The sequence below is a fragment of the Chiloscyllium plagiosum genome, chromosome 10 (assembly GCF_004010195.1).
Source record: "Chiloscyllium plagiosum isolate BGI_BamShark_2017 chromosome 10, ASM401019v2, whole genome shotgun sequence".
In the NCBI taxonomy this organism is placed as follows: Eukaryota; Metazoa; Chordata; class Chondrichthyes; order Orectolobiformes; family Hemiscylliidae; genus Chiloscyllium; species Chiloscyllium plagiosum.
The window spans coordinates 72,536,724-72,549,672 of NC_057719.1; the positions used below are offsets into that span (position 1 = coordinate 72,536,724).

At 37.0% G+C, this 12,949-nt stretch overlaps 1 protein-coding gene across 4 annotated transcripts in view; it reads right to left on the minus strand.

The window, feature by feature from the left end:
* Positions 1 to 836: 836 nt before the first annotated feature.
* The window catches only part of strn3 (striatin, calmodulin binding protein 3), a 190,492-nt gene continuing 178,379 nt past the window's right edge, over positions 837 to 12,949 (minus strand). For all 4 annotated transcript variants that reach the window (XM_043698050.1, XM_043698049.1, XM_043698052.1 and 1 more), the window contains 7 exons: positions 11,669 to 11,716; positions 11,243 to 11,364; positions 6,842 to 7,009; positions 5,714 to 5,854; positions 2,829 to 2,936; positions 2,650 to 2,736; positions 837 to 2,334 (listed from right to left, as the gene is read on the minus strand). In XM_043698050.1, the coding sequence (XP_043553985.1) occupies positions 2,165 to 2,334; positions 2,650 to 2,736; positions 2,829 to 2,936; positions 5,714 to 5,854; positions 6,842 to 7,009; positions 11,243 to 11,364; positions 11,669 to 11,716 (844 nt within the window). In that variant the 3' untranslated portion in view covers positions 837 to 2,164. The remainder of the gene's footprint in view (positions 2,335 to 2,649; positions 2,737 to 2,828; positions 2,937 to 5,713; positions 5,855 to 6,841; positions 7,010 to 11,242; positions 11,365 to 11,668; positions 11,717 to 12,949) is intronic.

The following is a 12,949-nucleotide window of genomic DNA, read 5'->3' on the forward strand; positions in this document are numbered from 1 at the left end:
TAAAAATCTCACAACCGTCCAACAGGTTTAATTGGAAGCACACTAGCTTTCGGAGCACCACTCCTTGTGAATCACCTGATGAAGGAGCGACGCTCCAAAAGCTGTTGTGCTTCCAATTAAACCTGTTGGACTATAACCTGGTATTGTGTGATTTTTAACTTTGTACACCCCCGTCCAACACCGGCATCTCCAAATCATAACCTGTAAGGAAGTTATTTTCACAGTAAGTTACACACCTGATATTTTAATAATGACTCCTTACCAAAGATTAGATCGTTCATTCATATTTGAAAAATACATATTGCGTGCTTACATTCTTCGAAACAAAAACCAGAAGGGTTTTGGAAATTTGTGCAAGGATTTTAGATGACAAATTCAAAATGCTATGGCTCAAATGTATATTTTAAATTTAGATTAAATGAATGTTATACTTTATACTTCCAACAATTATGTAGAAAATGCCATTTTACTAAAGGACAATGCAGTTATACCCCAAAGGCTTTAAAAAAATACAAATCCCTTTTCTAAATAGATAAATGATAAAACGATGGACATAACTTCAATGTAAATCTTATTTTACATATTTTGAACTATTAAGGATATTTTGGCTTCCACAAAACAAAACATTTTTGAAGCTATACAACTCAAGTAATATAACAAACGCTAGCTTACAGGTACACCATTTAATATTTATTATATGCATTTTATATACATTACTTTTAAACAGCTGTAATTAGCTATGTGGTACAATATTAAAAATTTACTTAATCATGTATTGTAAAACAAAACCTTACAAAACTCATCAGAACTTGCAAACTCATCAGAAATCTGTGGAAGACTAGAAAAAATACTTTATTGTATTAATCATGCATTACACAAACAAATTGTTTAGTTACACCATTAACTGAAGCACTTTGTAAAGCTGGGATAGCTAGACCAAACACAGCAGATTTCTGAATCTTGATTTGGCTATTTCAATATTCTATATTTAATCCAAAATAAAACCTTTTCACTCCAGAATTCACACAAATTTTTCAGTTACACAGGATTAGGGTGAAGCCCCTAAAGCAAGTAATCTGACAGGAAATCCTGGGCTGTAATATAAACAGTGTTCCATTTTAAACCTATATTGAGAGCGCTCTAGTCTTTTGTAAAAGTCCCATGCTAGACAAAGATATACAGGACTCAATAACACACACAAAACATGAGGGATATAAAGACCAACAGAAAAATGAAATAAATAACAGTAGGCCAATAGCATTAAGATGGTTAACCCTTGATAAATAAACTTGTAAATACAGTAAGATGTACAAAATATCACATAGTGATAGGATGCTGCAATTTTTTTTAAAAGAGTTAATTGCGGGTATTAAACCCCCTGTGTTTCATCGCAACACATTTACAGTTTTCAATGATTACACTTAACAGCTTTTATAGTGATGTTAAAATAGCATCCATATGGAAGGATTTACTGAGGATTTTAATTTGGGCAAGGGAAGAATGTAGTTACATAATAGTGGGTCAGTGAGGATGGTTTGATTGGGTTGTAACCAAATCAAACATTTCAGTATTAACCCTATTTGAAACATTATTCTGACAGGAAAATTATACAAAAGACTTATAAAAACTAGACATCCTGTCAAAAGTTCTGTAAAACAAAGGTTAAAATATATTTAATTTTTTTAATGCTTAAAGTCGACTAAAAGTATGTTGATGTTGGAAAATCAATAAAAGGAATTGAAGATGACATTCAATGGTTTAGTTGTAAGTTCACTGCCCACCATTGCACCACAATCCCAACCATAAGGCAGGACACAAGAGTCCAAAGTATTTACTGTTGTAAGAGTAACTTCCACATAACGTTGAAAACATCTACATTACAGTAAAGTAGATCAGTTCAAATCCAGTCAAGGCTACAAATACTGGTGTTTTATTTTAGATACAGTAATTACAGTTAAATGGTTTTGCCTGACGTTATTCAAGGATTTGGTGATACTTGGCCACAAGACACCTGCCTATGATCATCTATCAGGAAGAGCATTGCCCAGGCAGAACAGAGTAGTACTTAGTGTTACATAATAACCAGGTTACTAATGGCAGTGAAGCAATTCCTGTTCATTTCCAGCTCACCTGCTATGATGGGGCAAAAATATTTTAGCAATTGTTACACAAATACTTTGGCTAGGGCATCAGCTCCTGCACTAGCAATGTATGCTTTTGATGGATGGAAAGCTACGTCATAAATAGATTCATCACATTTTTTCCGATGAGCAGTAATTTCTTGAACACATGTCTTGCTATCCAGGTTCCACAGACGTATAGAACAGTCATGACCTGATACAATTTAAAAAAGGGTCAGGTTAATATTTCAATTATAAAGCAACATTAATGTCAATTACTGATAATATTAATCTAATTTTCTAGTCATCTACTTTAAAATTTCTCCCCAAGTCAAACATTCCAGTAACTCATTATTACTTAATTGAACATTAATTGTAAATTAAATAGTTTTTGAAACTGTGGATTTGTTGAATCTTTTGCTAAGTTATTCATTCTGTCTTAAAAGTTGTCTAGATAGAGCAAACAAAAATACAACCAGCTGAAGATCAATTTATTACAAACATTTAATTAAAGAAAGCAGCTACATACTTCCAGACATCAAGTAGATTCCATTAGGATCTACTGCCAGACTAGTAACAGCATCCAGGTGAGCGACCATAGCATGGATCAATTTACCTAAATTACAAAATTATTTATAGTTAAGCCAGGTGATCCTGTAACTTTACAATAATATTGTTCACAGTTTTCAATAACTTGGTATTACTTACCCGTTTTATTATCAAAAAACTTAATATGTCTATCTTCATGAGCCGTGATGGTCACAGGCAATGTGGGATGGCTGACAACTCTATTAATCTGATTGGCTAAAGGAGAAGCTGTGTACACAAAGTATGGAAAAAGCTGATGAAAATCATATTAGTCAGCAAACATTCACACTAAAACTGTGCAACAATTATTTAGCCATTTCAGGAATTTGCTGATTAAAATTTTGATGGAATGGAAATAGCACAACTTAACAATAATTAAACGATCATAGCTCTGAAAATTAAGTGCCAATGCTCAGGCGCTAAGTACTGAAATTTCCTTTGAAACCTGAACTGCTTCTTTCCTTCCTTCTAATCCATTACGAGGTTCTTTCAAACCTTTTGTATTTTGATAATTTGTATTAAGATCTCCTACGTGATTCCGTATCACATTTTGGTTGATGACGATTCTGAGAAGGGCTTTGAAATGTTAAATTAAATGAGCTTCCTGCTGCTCATATCCACAGGGACTAGCATTTCTTCATCTATAGGAGACAGGGTGACTGACGTGATATATTATATGTCACCATATGTATTTTTTATAGGTATTGACAATTAGGTTGTCTGTTATGTGAGACATGTACAATGAACAACACTGAGGTGGTGATAAAACGGATGCACAAGTTGAATTATTGAAAAAAAATGAATGAGTAATGAACAAATTTTTAAAGTGTATAGATATCAACACAATTATTACTATAGATGTGAAAAAAGTTTGACAAACTAAACAAGTTCAACTGAATCTATGAATCATAACTATCTTTTTACATTGGAACTAGCCATGCTAAATTGCCCATAGTCAGGGTTAAATATAGGGTAGGGGAATGGGTCTGGATGGGTTATTCTTCGGAGGGTCGGTGTGAACTTGTTGGGCCGATGAGCCTGTTACCATACTATAGGTAATCTAACATAAAGCTAAGTTTCAGTAGCAGCCTAGAGGTTAACAAATTCTGCCCCCCACCCACCTTGAGGAACTGAATACTATTTAAATTAAGGAAGAATATAGAAAACTGCAGCAAACAGAGATTTGGGAGTCATTTTGCCTGATGTAGAAAAATCCAGCACACAAGTTCAGAAAGCAATGTTGAAGGTAAATGGAATGTTGCCCTTTATTTTGTAAAGAATGGAGCATATAAATAGGGTAGTGTTGCCCAAAAAATACAAGGCACTAGTCAGACCACAGCTAAAACACGGGCCAGTTTTGATCCTCTTGTCTCAGGAAAAATACACTGACATTGGAGACAATCCAGAGAAAATTCATCAGGTTGAACCTGAGAATGGAGGGATTGTTTTATGAGGAGGTAGGTTGAGTAGCTTGGTCCAGTATTCACTCAAGTTCAGAAGAATGACTTGGTTGAAACACATTGGGAGCTCTACAGGATAGATGCTCAGAGATTGCTTTCTTCAATGGGAGAATCCAGGACCAGAAGGCAGAATAAGGAGTTGTCCATTTAAGACAGCAGTGAGAAAGAATTTCTGCACGGGCTGGAAAGGCTGGGTCATTAAAAATCTCTGTCTCTCAGCCTGGAATATATTTATTCAATAAAGTTATGGGAAAAAGCAGGAAGGTGGGGTTGAGGATTATCACATCAGCTACGATCTCATTGAATGGCAGAGCAGAATTGTTGCCTTGAACGGTCTACTTCTGCGTCTTATGAATTGCTACTCTCACTATCATTACTATCTTTTCACGTCTGTCAGTGATAATCTCTGTATTCTAAATTGGGAGTAGCAATAGGGTAAAGGCAGTGGATAGTGAATGAAACACACTAATACAAGGAAGCAGTAAACTATCTTGCCCAGAAGATTGCAAGGTCTTCCTGCCTCTCTCCACTCCTCCCAGAAGCAGTACTGGCTTAGATTCAGGCCATCTACCTTGTTTTTTGTTCAGGGACCAGTATATGACGCAGAATCTAAATTTACATGCTAGGAAAAGGACTGAAGGAGTAACAATACTGATAATTATCTGTTCATTTAAAATATGCTTGTTTGTCTTTAACTCCTATGGACAGATGCAAATCTAGCTTTTGAATTTGCAAAGAACAACAAAGTACATCAATTTGTTTCACAACTTGAACACACTGTTTTTCTTTTGCATAACCAAATAAAAATTTTGATCGACTGACATTAGAGAAATAACAATCAGGTGGCCAACTTTGTGAAATAACACACACACAAAGGAAACAAAAATAGCAGCGTTCCCACACCAACCCTCCGAAGAGTAACCCACCCAGACCCAGACATTTACCCCTGACGAAGCCACATAACACTATGGGCAATTTAGCATGGCCAATTCACCGGACCTGCACATCTTTGGATTGTGGGAGGAAACCGGAGCACCCGAAGGAAACCCACGTAGACACGGGGAGAATGTGCAAACTCCAAACAGACAGTTGCCAGAGGTAGGAATTGAACCCGGGTCTCTGGTGCTGTGAGGCAGCAGTGCTAACCATTGCGCCACAGTGCTGCCCCGCATGTTGAAATGTGAAGTCAACCCAAGCTCTGATTTTATTTCAATACCAATTTATAAAACACAGGCAAACCACAGTAAAAAAACATAGCAAGAAGGCAGAGTTCACATGAATAAATAAGACAATGAACCAGTCAGGAGAAGAACTGATATGATGAATGAACAAATCTTCATGTATGAGTATACAGTTTCATAGCAATTTGTCACTAAGAACATTTTAGGCAGGTAATGGATGGGTGGGTTAAGAAAAGATGGAATTCAAGAAGATTCTCTTCATGGATTATCAAGTAGCAAGCTGAAACATTGATAACTTCACTATTTTGTTTTGTAATAAATAGATTTAACACAAATTTTTAAACAATATTTTCATACAACTCACCGGCGTCTACCTGCGATGCCAACATCACTAAAGGCTGAGAAGTTTCAATATCATAAATGACTGTGTTGCCACTATTAAAGGAACCCAAAATGTGCGCAGGATCAGCACCTACAAAGTCAACTGATGTAGGGATTCCATTTTCTGAAATGTTAGTTAAAGCACAGTAATCACATATTTGATAATCTTTAGAAATATTAACTGTACAAACTGCATAAAACTGCCATTGGCTTAGCAGTAAATAGACAATTTAGATTTTTAAAGCAGCGAGTTTACAGTGGAGCAGACAGTATAATGTATTAATGACATTAAGGCTACTCAGGCATATTTGAATAAATGAAGTTTTATTCCACATCTAATCTTTCTCTACCTGACAAGAAAGTGCTTGAAACATGCCTCTTATAAGCACAAACTTCAGATGAAGCAAATCTAACCGGAATACATTCAAATTTGCCTGCAGAACATCAGGTTTTCTAACATTATTTACACATTACACAATACATTGCAGAATCTTATGCCACAAATATACCACTTGTTAATTCTAAGAAATGGGAGGAGGGATGCTGATATACCACTATGAAGCACAATAGAAAGGGGGCCAAATGCACAAATGCCATGGTCCTTTCTTGTTCCAAGTATAAATTATAACAAATAAATATTCCACTGCTACTACAGTAGCTCGTGACAAATCTGCAATGATAACAAGATATCCTTTCCAGACAAATCCTTAGTAATTATTCTATAATTTCAACTATAATTTTTAAAGTTCTTTAGGAAAAAAATAGCTTCTGCACAGGGCAGGAACACGGATTGTGTTTACAATGCGTTACTTTAAATAGGAACCAGTTACCAGTGGCTTATGGTTCATTCTCATTTACTAAGGAGCAATATGGTTGCATCTTTAATCCTCACTTACGCTTTGCACAGGATTTACAGAATGAATTTAACTTTGAGTTTAATCCTCACATTGTTCTTCTCATAAACCAGAATCCAAGCTTACTAGCCTTTTCACAACTGAACCAACCTCAGCAAAATGTTGAAATAAAACCCTGTATTTTGCTATTTCGAAAGACAGAAAGAGGCATTACTATAAAAAAAATCTGTTAAATTCAATAACATCGCTATACTTACCCCCGTCTACATTGTAAGTACTAAGGCAAGGTGACTTCTCAGTTGGGTTCCATAACCGAATAGTGCCATCTGCTGAACAAGACAGCAACCGGTTCTTTATTCCACTAAATGAAAGACCCCATACTGCATTTGTGTGTGCCACCAATGTATTTGATAGGACACTTGGATCTGTAGATAAATATGAAACAAATAGTCAATTTTGAGGTGCTCCTGGTTCTTTAACATTTCCTCATACATCATGTATTCTACTATTTGCAATACAGTCTCCAGATGAATTACAAGGGAAAATCGCAAAGTAGAAGCTAAGTTAGTTTCCGACAAAAATACATTATACTAATTTACCATTTCAGTAGTGGCGCATAACTAATTCAGAAAGCACTTGACAGTATAGTATGGTCTACAATGATTTAATGCATATTCTCTCTTTTGATCATGCTGCAGCATATGGTGGGTCCTTATGATTCAATCAGCTGATTTGATTATCAGTGCTAACTTAGTACATTATAAGGGCAATATTGGAATTCTTTTACAAAAGGTAATTGATATGGGTGCACATCTTGGGCCTTATGCCTGATCTTCTGGACTCTGGATCAACAAAGTTAGGTCATAAGGCCCAAGGTAAGTGCCGGGCCATCACAGAAGTCTCACTGCAATGACTCTGGGCATTTTCAGTTAAGTTTGAGCTTTCAATGAACAATTCTCCTGCTCATCAGTACACTAAAAAAGGTCTTTGACTTTTGGAGACTTCAGACATTTTTGAATTACTTATCTGAACTATCTAGAAAGTAGCAGGCAGAAACTCCTGATTCAAATCAGGGTACCTATAGATACTCCCTACCCAATCTTTCTAGGTTCCACCACCTGACATCCCCATCTATCACCACTAACCTTACAAGACTTTGCATCTCAAACCCACCTCCCTATCCCATCTTTAAACACATTAACCACGATAAAAGATTGTTTAAATGATTTGTCTGTTGAACACTTAGGAGACCACAGTAGCTACTGCCATCGAAAGGAAAGGCATTATATGTACGAAGAAGTTAGGTTTGGAAATGCAGAGCTGTGTCAGGGTGGAGAAAGGTAGGAACAGAGTGGCAATTTGACAGTGATTGTCATTCTGCTCCCATCTTTCTACACCTTGACACAGCTCTGCATTTCCAATCTAGCTTCTTCGTACATGTAATACCTTTAATATGGCACTAGCTACTATGGTCTCCTAAGTGTTCAACACACTGAAATCATTTGATCAGCTTTTCACTGTGGTGAATATGTCTCTAAATGGGCAGTATTTATTAAAGGCTACCAAAATAAATTAATTAACAAACTAATTTTCAACCAGATGACATGATTAATGGAAACAAAAAGTAACTGTTTTTAAATTTTACATTTTCAGGTTGGCAACTGTAGCAGTGCGTCTCAGGGATCAGTGCTGGGGTTACAATTACTTACATTAATGATATATTAATGATTTGGATGAGGAAAATGAATGCACTGTAACCAAGTCTGCGGATGGCACAGGTCTGCAGAAGAAATTACAGATTAAGCTAGTGGGCAAAAAGTTGGCAAATGGAATATAAAGTGTGAAATGTGAAGTTAAGCACTTTGGTAGGAAGAATAGAGGAGCTAAATATCATTTAAATGGAGAAAGACTATATAAAGCTATATGTCAGAGGGATTTTAAAGTTCTCATCCAGGAATCACAAAAAAGCTAGCACCAAAGTTCAAAAGGTAACTGAGAAGTGTTATGAGGATGTGGGTGTACTGTGCCTTTAAGAGAGTTAAAAGCTAGCAAAACTAACTAGCAAAACTAGTGTTCTCAACAAGATACAATGTAACATGTGGTCCAGCTATTGGGGTAGCTAGGGTAGCTGGTTGCTGGGAGACAAAAACAAATTTGAATTAAGCCAGTCAGTTTAAATTATACCCCAAAAAATACCAAATTGCAATCAAGTTTGAATTTAGTATATTGACAATCTTAAAAGCCAACAACACAACCTGATGCTTTGGAGGGATAGGACCGGGGAAAATTGAACAGTTAGGAGGAGAACTGCCAAGCTACCAGCACGTAGAGACTGTCCGAAAAATAGCTCTCTTAAAGGTACCTTGCTCGATCAGTGACCTGTGAAACAGAAATCCCCAAGAAGAAAAGACGACAGAGGAAGAGAAGATTTGATGTCTGGCTGGTTTTGAAAATTTGAATTTTTGGCAAATCTTAATCGGGGTGGGGGGAGGTTTATTGGACTAGTATTATAGAAGGGAAAGGTAAAAGATAGGTGAGAGGAAGAGGTTGTAAATAGTTATTAGTTAATTATTCTCTGTCATACTTTAAGAAATGAAGTTGTTAACTTTTACTTTAAATAGTTCTCGGCCTCTTGAATTTGCAGGGGATAAATCTTTTCTGTGTGGCTGGTTTAAATTAAGCAGGAGGGCTTAAGTTGTGTTGTAACAGAAGGCAATGGAACGTTGGCCTTTATTTCAAAAGTAATGCAGTATAAAAGCGGGGTGGATTTTGCTAAAGCAATATAAGACCACAACTGGAATACTGTAAACTGTTCTGGGCCCCTTACCTAAGGTGATATATACTGGCACTGGAGCTAGTCGAGAGAAAGTTCCCAAGGATGATACCAGGTTTGGAAGAACTGTCTTATGAGAAGTTTAATAGATTGGGGCTGTATTCATTGAATATAGAAGAACGAGAGGCAACCTTACTGATACATAAAAGATTCTTAGAGGTGACAGCGTAATGCTGGACAAGCACAGCAGGTCAGGCAGCATCCAAGAAGGAGGAGAATTGATATTTTAGGCATACACCCTTCATCAGGAATGTCTCATTCAGAAACGTCTTATGCCTATGAAGGGCTTATGCCTGAGACTTTGATTCTCCTGCTCCTGGGATGCTGCCTGACCTGCTGTGCTTTTCCAGCACTACACTCTCGACTCTGATCTCCAGCATCTGCAGTCCTCACTTCCTCCAAGATTCTTCGAGGATTTGACAAGGTAAATGTGGAAAAGTTGTTTCCTCTAGTGGGAGAGTCTAAGATCAAAGGGCAAGCATTCAGGAGAAGGTCAGAGTCGAAGAGGAATTTCTTTTCTTAAAGGGTTGTGGATTTGTGAAATTCTTTACCAAAGAGGGCTGACTCAATAACTATACCTAAGGCGGAGAGATTTTAAATCGGTAAGGGACTCAAAGTTTAAGGGGAAAAGGCAAGAAAGTGGAGTTGAAGATTTTCAGATCAGCCATGACCTCACTTAACAGAAGATTATGCTCGATGGGCTGAACAGCCTACTTCTGCTCCTATGTCTTATGGACAGTTGAAACTTTATTGCTGGAACAGCACAGCAGGTCAGGCAGCATCCAGGGAACAGGAGATTCGACGTTTCGGGCACAGGCCCTTCTTCATTCCTGAAGAAGGGCCTGTGCCCGAAACGTCGAATCTCCTGTTCCCTGGATGCTGCCTGACCTGCTGTGCTGTTCCAGCAATAAAGTTTCAACTTTGATCTCCAGCATCTGCAGACCTCACTTTCTCCTGTCTTATGGACAGCTTGAGTATACATGGGCCTTAGCTTATGATGGAGGAACATTATACACCAGGACAAATTCACAAAATTAGGTATGAAAGGTATAAAGACAAACATGGATCAATTGTTATTTTACTGAATGAGTAATTTTTGAGGGCCCTGACTTATGATCTAAAGCCATAAGTACACATTCAAAATGGGAAATTTGAATTCAGTTATTTAAATACATTTGGAATATACCATTAGCATCAGTAATCGTGACCATGCCGTAAAAACTCATCTGGCTAATTAATATCTGAAGGGAAGAGAATCTCCCATACTCATTTATTCTAGTCTGGATGTGACTTCAGATTCCTAGTAATGTAGCTGACTCTTCAACTGTTCCCTGAAATTGCCTATAAAGGTATTCAGTTTTTAGCAACATAGCTCACAACCACGATCATCTTAATTGAAATTAGGAATACTCAGTTAAAAACTGACTTTGTCAGCAATGCTTACATCTTATCCTATGAAGGAATTCATTTACAAAATGAAGACCCAATTTCTTGTAAGGTCTTACTGTTTGGGTATAATTTGGAATAAAAGCTTAATGACCCTTAATATTCTTCTATTGAATGTTGACTTTACCCACAGAATAAGGAAGGAAATTAATGAATAATTAACATACACTGGAGTGTATCAAGGAATATCCATGACAGTGCATAAATAAATGCTAGATTCAAATTATTATGAAAGCACTTACAATGTTTAAAATCAAAGTACTGAAATTAAAGATTTTAAATCTTCAAAAGAATCATTTGTGGAATTTGAAACAAAAACTGTTTAAAGACTGCCTACTGAATAAGTGAAGAATAAGCAGTATTTTCATTTAGTACATACCATATGTATCATATGGATCAACATTGGGACTTGGCATGTTCCAGCATCGTATTGTAGCATCAATTCCACCACTGAAACACTGCTCACCATTAGAACTAATTGTCAAAGACAGTACAGGTCCACTAGAAACAAAAGAAAACAGTGAAACAAATATGAACTATATCAAATTTATGAAGTGAACATTACTAGAAGCAACTGCTGACTCGACAATTATTATTGAACTACTCAAATTATACATGATATAGATAATCTGTCTCATTAGAATGGTTAAATTATAAAGAAATATTTAGATCTGCAAAATTTTTTGTTAAATTACAAAGCAATGACATTTTTTTCTATTTTTCTGCATAGTTTTAAATGGATTGCATTGTGTGTTGGTGGATATTTTATAGTAAAATAATCTATTAGAAAACTGATGTTACTTACATATGGGCTCTGAATGTATAAATTGGTTCCACATCTAATGAGGTACTCCTGAAAGAACAGATTTGTAATAGCCAAATATTATTCAGTTTTGTTGCTACAATTAAAACACGGTGAAACAAAAACAGAAAGTGCTGGAGAAACTCAGCAGGTTTGGCTGAATCTGTGGAGAGAAAAGCTGAGTAAATGTCAGAACTGAAAATAGCTGGGAAAGTGTGGCATTTTTGTTATTCATGGAGTGGGGGACTGAATCAAGGATATGGAGACAGAAAAAAAGGGTAAGCAAAGATTACTTGTGATAGGTTGCGATCATGATCAGTGCTAGGTAGGGTGCTAATAAGAAGAGTAAGTGTTAGAAAATGGGTTGGTTGTGCTGGGTGCAACCCATAAAAGACAAGAAGAGGGGAAGAGTGAACAAACAAAGGTGTTCATGTTCTGAAATTGTTAATCTTCATGTTGAGTCCTTAAGGCTGAGGAACCCAGACAGGTGACGTGTTGTTCCTTCAAATTACAGTGAGCCCTGCAGGAGGCCCAAGACAAGAATTTTAGCAATGGGAACACAGAGGTTTGTTGAAGTGGTAGGCAATTGGAAGCTCAGGGTCATGCTTTTACGGACAGAGCACAGATGTTCGGCAAAGCTGTCATCTAGTCTGTGTTTCATCTCCCCAATGTAGAGTAGACCACGTGAGCAGTGAATATAGTCGACTAGATTGGCAGTGTGGACAAAAGAAGGTACTTTTTAGAGATTAAGCAACTAAAAATAACCCTGAATTTCCAGTTGCCTGCCACTTCAATGAACCGTGCTCCAACATTTGTGTTTCAAGCCTGCTGCAGTGCTCTATCGATCTCAAGAGATGGAAATGTGTTGCTGGAAAAGCGCAGCAGGTCAGGCAGCATCTAGGGAACAGGAGAATCGACGTTTCGGGCATTAGCCCTTCTTCAGGAATCTCTATCGATCTCAACACAAGCTGGAGGAACAAGACCTCCCTCACACCTCAGTATCTTGCAACCTTAAGGACTCGATTGAGTTTAATAATTTAAGAATGTGAACACCTTCTTCTATGTTCATTACCCTTCCCCAAAACATCTATTTACTGTTTTTATGGGTTGCAAGCACATCAACCCGTTTTCAACCACTTACGCTTCTTGATAGAACCGTCCCTAGATCTCTACCTCTTGGCTTATAACCACTCATCTCATTATGTGTCAAACCCTTTTTTTCTCTCTCTGGGCCAGTCTCCATCTACCTCTATTCACACCCCAATTGTCATCACCATCAATGCT